Source organism: Rattus norvegicus, chromosome 7 (genome assembly GCF_021556685.1).
Source record: "Rattus norvegicus strain SHRSP/BbbUtx chromosome 7, alternate assembly SHRSP_T2T, whole genome shotgun sequence".
Classification (NCBI taxonomy): Eukaryota; Metazoa; Chordata; class Mammalia; order Rodentia; family Muridae; genus Rattus; species Rattus norvegicus.
In genome coordinates this window covers 62,614,796-62,621,135 of record NC_141540.1, presented here as the reverse complement: position 1 = coordinate 62,621,135, position 6,340 = coordinate 62,614,796, and the positions used below count along the sequence as shown (strand labels likewise).

Genomic DNA, 6,340 nt, shown 5'->3' with positions numbered 1-6,340 from the left:
CCCCGAGATGGTCGCTCTTGAAGTCTGCGCATAGCTGGCTGTCTGTGTTTGGTTCCGTTTGATGTTTTCCTTTCTAATGTAGAGAGGAGATGCCGAGCGCACAGTGTGAAAGGGGCAGGACAGCTGCGCCCAGTGCACCGCACTACACTGCACAAAATGAACCAGACCACGAAACACTCCAGGGCAGGAGTCAGCTAAGCGTGTGATGACATGTGATGCATCCTTCCTGAGAACAGGTACGTGTGGCAGGTCCACCGGGGGAAAGATACACACGAAAGATTAAAAACAAATCAGTGCAAAATGTCGGATGCACACAGAAATAGTTTACTATGAAGGCATGCTGGCGAAAGGAGTTCTGGTTTTAACTGCAAGTACTAGTTACTTTTTTGCCTAACTTCATAATCAAATGGAAGAAAAATGCCTCCTTTAGAAACTGAAGTACTTCCCCATTCTTAATGAGACAAAGCTTTGAGCAATTTAAAATAAATACTGTTATTCCTGGGCCACCAGAACATCACTCATCAGATATATGGGGAAAGCACATCAGATGCTAAAGTCCACAGATGGAGGGACTTCCTGCTTTGCACACAGCTCCAAAGTAGGAAGCCACAAGCTGTCAGGAAAGGAGGAACTTGGAGGATGCTTAAATAGCAGGCAGGCTTTCTCTAGTCAGCCGGCAGCTGGTCCAGCTTCCAGTCACCATGAAGGCTCTCCTAGTTCTGGGGTTCCTCCTGCTCTCTGCCTCTGTCCAGGCCAAGACCTATGAACGCTGTGAGTTCGCCAGAACTCTGAAAAGGAATGGGATGTCTGGCTACTATGGAGTCAGCCTGGCAGACTGTAAGTCTCTCTTCTTGATGCCTCCAGCTAAACTTTTAGAACAGGGACAAGGCAGCAATGGGTGACCAGAGGGAACTGCACAACACGCTCTCGTGTTTCTCGTGTTTGTTCCCTGTGTGTTTGAGTTAATTTGACTAAAAGCAACAGTCTTTGTCTTTTGGATCAGAGATGCTGGGTGAGGACTTGGAAGGGACTTTGTGTGCCATGCTAAGGCGATAGGACCTGAGGTGCCCATGGACTGTCACTAGGTTTTCCAGTTGCTTCAGACTCGGCAGCCCATGAGAAAGGGGGCTGAGAACAGAGGGGAGACTCAGTCATTCAGAACTTGGGGTCTGAGATCCTGGACTGCCATGGTATTTGTCTTCCCTTCTCTTACCATGGTGGGCAACTTTTGAGATTAAAAAAATTTCAATTTTTTTACCTGTCTACACAGGGCAGAGGGCTCAGGGCTCATATTGACCTCTACTTGCTGTGTAAATGAGGTCCTCGGGATCTGAGTATAGAGAGACTTAGTGGTGTTCTTCACTCTGGGGTGGCCTTTAGTTTCACACAACCGAAGATGCAGATGAGGAACAGTTCTTATGCCTTCTACCATCTATGTTAGCACAATAAGATTCGGTTCACGTGGTCCCTACTCAACAGAGAGATGTACGTGTGGGTGGGTGGATGGATGAAATTGCAGAATAGCCTTTTCTGTTCTGATATTCTTGCTTTCAGTATTCCCATTAGACATTCGTGATGGTGCACACTCCCAAAATCCAAGCAATGGGTTGCTGAGGCAGGGGATTGCAAGCTCAGCACCAAAGAAGGATACTTAGGAACACATAGTAGAAGAAAGGATTCCAACTTAACATGAAACTTCACATTGGTTATAAGAACAATCTCTCTGACAAAATCCTTATTTTTCTAATATTAATACTTCTAGCAGCATACATATTTCATATTAATTTGTGCCTAACTACTATTTGCATTTCTATTTTAGACAGAGGTGTCTTAAAGGATGAGATGGGGCGTGGGAGGGTAAAAGCAATAGAAGAAATAGCTATTTTATTTGGAAGGGGCATGATTTCACTTTATAGCACTAACTGGCCTGGAACTTGCTATGCATACCAGACTAGTCTCAAACTCACACAGATTCACCAGCCTCTGCCTACTGACTGCTGGGAATGAAATTGAGCACCGTGACAGGTGTATGTTTTTAAAGTACCTTAACCAGGTTATTCTTTGTGGAAATTGATTTGTCCTGAAAGGGGTTCTCTTTGGGACACTTGAAATCACTTGCTGACTGGGCACACCAGTTCCACCTACTAAAGGGCAGAGGCAGGAGGATCACTTGGGACCAGAGACTACGCTGGGCAGCACAGCCAGACCCAGACTGAATAGTGGAGCATCTTATATAATTTAACCACATAATTGTACTTGGAGTACATCACTTCTAAACTACAGCCAGCTCAAAATTCTGATTTTGGTATCAAATATAGATCATTTGCTGTTGACGCTTATGGATAAATTTTCTCTTTCTTCTCAGGGGTGTGTTTAGCTCAGCATGAGAGCAATTATAACACACAAGCCAGAAACTACAACCCTGGAGACCAAAGCACCGACTATGGGATATTTCAGATCAATAGCCGATACTGGTGTAATGACGGCAAAACCCCAAGAGCAAAGAACGCCTGTGGGATACCCTGCAGCGGTAAGACAAGGCGGGTTACAGTGGCAGCCAACAAGCCATCTGCTCTAACTGCAAGAGCAGAGACGCTGTGCAGGAGGCAAACACTGGGGGAAGCATCAGGAGCCTGGGGAAACTGCTTTACTGTTAGAGTCGCTGTTAACTACATCAAAATTAGCCAACTAAGGCATTAGGTTGTGGTGTAGTTTGGGGATAGAAAGCTCTGTCAGAGGGCCCGTGGTCGCACTGCCAAACTCAATGAATGAATGAGTAAAACGAAATAAGTAAAGGCTGGACAGACAGTTCTGAAGGAAGAGTCATGCCGGTTTGACCCCAGCAGCACAGAAAAGCTGTTTGGTGAGGAGCATTTGTAACATCAGCACCCGGGAGTGAGACACAGGCAGGGGCGTGGGGCTCACTGGCCAACCCAGCACAGCCTGCTCTGCAAGCCAGGTCCCAATGGCAGACCCTGCCTCAGAAACACTGGGACTGCTCCTGGGGCAGTCCTCTACAGTGACCTGTATGAGTTCCTGCTCTGTCAAACTTGGTTGCTAACTTTCCTGAGAGAAGATGGACTTGGGGCGTTCATTCTTTGCGCCTTGCTTAGTCTGACTGAAGGAGCGTTCTGCACACTCAGCTGTAGTCACCGAGAAGAGTTCGAAACACCAGCAAAGGAGAGACATTCTCAGCCTGGGAACTGCGAGCATCCACTTAAGTGGAAGCCTTTGGGAAACGCTCCTGCGGAATGTCAATCCTGCTGTCCATACATGTAAGGTTATATGATGCATGTAAAGTTATATGATGCACATATGCGCTCATGTGAAGACACATGACGATTTTACAGTTTTACATAAATTATACTTACACAGATGCATGACATAGCTATCACTGAAAAACACATCTGCGGTAACAAATACTGACCCGGAATCTCATCTTTAAGAGGGAATAAACTTACGGTAGCAACACCGTGCTTGAAGACAGCAAGCTCTAGTCCGATGTCTTAGAGCAGAGGGGCTCCTTGTTCTACAGCAGATGCAGAGTTAGGAAGAGAAAGGCCTACACGCTGCTTTCTTTTCTAAAGTATTGATTCATCTTTATGTGTGTGGGACTTTTGCCTGCATAGGGGTCTGTGCATCAGTGAGCCTGGCAACTGTGGAGGCCAGACAGGGCTCCAGAGCTCCTGGAACTGGAGTTACAGACAGTTGTGAGCTGCCATGTGGGTGCTGGGAATCAACTCCTCTGGAAGAGCATCCAGTGCTCTTAGCCAGTGAGCTTCTCTCCAGCCCCTGGTTTTTCTTTAGGATAAATTTTCACTGGTGGATGCTCAGGTGACAGGTCTCTGTCTGCCCTGTTTTCCAGTGTGTGAATGGAGAGGGGCTTCCCTCACCCTAGCGCACAGACACACAGCCTCCAGTGTGTCCTCACCACCCAAAAGGCTTCCTCAGTTTTCATCAGGGCTGGGATGCTAAGAACCCAAGTAGTTACACAGGCTCAAACCCACGACCACTCAAGCATATCCTAGACCCACCGGGGACCCTATGAACGAGAAATAGGGTGACTCACACCAAGTCACACAGAAGGAGCCCAGCTGCTTTAAGACAGAAGACTTAAGTGTGCTGTTTCAAGCACAGAATATTGCTACTGTAATTTTATTCCCTCGTTAAGATGTGAATTCGGGTCAGTATTTGTTACTGCAGACATGGTTTTGAGAGAGAATCAAGAGACTGTCTCCAGCAATCACGCACGCACAGACACTTGGGAAATAGTTCCTTGAATTCCCTGCTCACTGCCCCAGAGGAAGCTGGCAGGATCTGACCTGAAGTGGTTCTATAATGTCCTTGACATTCCTCACTCCTGTCCTTCAGCTCTGCTGCAGGATGACATCACTCAAGCCATACAATGTGCGAAGAGAGTTGTGAGGGATCCCCAAGGCATTCGAGCATGGTATGTTGGGACTTTGGAGGGGAATGGTTGGCTCTGTTGACATATGCTGTCTCAGTTAGGCTTTTACTACTGTGAACTGACACCAGGACCAAGGCAAGTCTTATAAGGACACCATTTAATTGGGGCTGGCTTACAGGTTCAGAGGTTCAGTCCAGTATCATCAAGGTGGGAACATGGCAGCATCCAGGCAGGCATGGTGCAGGAGGAGCTGAGAGTTCTACATCTTCATCTGAAGGCTTTAGGAGAATCCTGGCTTCCAGGCAGCTAGGGTGAGGGTCTTAAACCCATGCTCACAGTGACAAACCTACCTCAACTGGGCCACACCTCCAAATAGTGCCACTCCATGAGCCAAGCATATTCAAACCATGACATAAGCAGTGTGTGCCATTCTGAGAACTGTGGGTACAGTTGGGAGCTTTTCCTGCATCATCACTTTTAGGGAATTCCTCCAGGTTTTGAGAGCCCCCCCCCCATGAGACTACTTCCTTCTCAGGCCTGCAGATGAGTTGTAGAACCCGTGGGTTCTACAACATCAGAGCACAAACAGCTATGTAGACCCAGGCCCACAGTCAGTAGCCTGTTCTGGGTGCAGGCACAGCGTGCATCACAGCAGCTCTTGGCCCTGAACCCAATCTCCTTTAGTGTCATGATTGCAGTATTCTGTCCCCAGGGTTTGAGTGTGTGCACCAGAGGAGACACATGTTAACCATTTATCCCCATGTTTCTTTCCTCTACAGGGTGGCATGGCAAAGACACTGTAAAAACCGAGATCTATCCGGGTATATTCGGAACTGTGGAGTCTGACCGCAGTGCACTTCTACTCAGCTCACTCTGTCTCTTTCTCACTGTGGGAGTAGCTATGGGAAAGGTCACACTTCCTTGCTTTCCCCTCAAACCAACAGGGCTTTCACTTCTCAGTCTCCCAACGCACTGCACACTGCTCCCAGCATCCCGCACAGTCTCACCACACACATCTCTGCACATCAGGAAGTAATGCACAGTAGGCTCCATCGGGATCCATCTTCATCAGCCCTGTGCCGGATACAAACAGCACATATTTACAGGAGACGAGTTGATCTTGGGGAATGGCAGTTGTGTGAGTGCCAGGGCTTTGTATAGGCTCAGCACCCAGTTAGAACAGCCTCTGTGGTGGACCTGGAGGGCTTTTGAGGGCCCAGGACTCAGTGGATGAGAACTGAGACTGCCTGAACTCAGAAACTTATGAAACGTGTGAGCTTTCAAAACAGTATCTTCTTAGAGCTGGCCTGTTTATCCTGCCTTCAAAATAAATTCTCAGCCCGTATGCCCGTCTGTTTTAACCCTTGAGAGGATGTTCCCAGTCTTGTGAGGTGCTCAGGGGGACCAGTGAGCTGTGCTTGTCCATATCTTTCTTAAGTAGCTTCATGCACACTAACCAACTCTGAGACAGATGAGCTTGTAACACCAGACAATAATCACTAGAACAGATCTAATCTGATAGAGAAAAAGTATAATTCTCATTAAATGATTTTCAACGCACAGGTTGTCTTTTCTTTACTCTGAAATGGTGTGTGTCTGGGGGAATTGTTTATGTGTTGGGGAAAAAGTCAACTTGACAGTCTTTTTTTTTTTTTTTTTTTTTTTGGTTCTTTTTTTCGGAGCTGGGGACCGAACCCAGGGCCTTGTGCTTCCTAGGTAAGCGCTCTACCACTGAGCTAAATCCCCAGCCCCCAACTTGGCAGTCTTAACTGGGCCTACACTCTCATGTACACTTAACCAGTTGATCATCTGGATAAAGTTCAAAGCCATCTGGCCAATCTTCCTCCACCCCTCAGTGGCCCTTGAGAGAGTCAGCCACTCCTGCTTTCGGAGTTACCCTAGCCCAGCCTCATCCCCAACGTGCTGCTTCTC

General features: G+C 47.4%; 1 protein-coding gene across 1 annotated transcript; it reads left to right on the top strand.

Moving 5' to 3' along the window:
- Nucleotides 1-671: 671 nt before the first annotated feature.
- Nucleotides 672-5,968, top strand: Lyz2 (lysozyme 2). The gene is given in 4 exon segments (NM_012771.3): nt 672-837; nt 2,366-2,530; nt 4,372-4,450; nt 5,188-5,968. Coding segments are annotated over 4 exon segments (447 nt in total). The 5' UTR covers nt 672-701; the 3' UTR covers nt 5,255-5,968.
- The last annotated feature ends 372 nt before the right edge of the window (nt 5,969-6,340 follow it).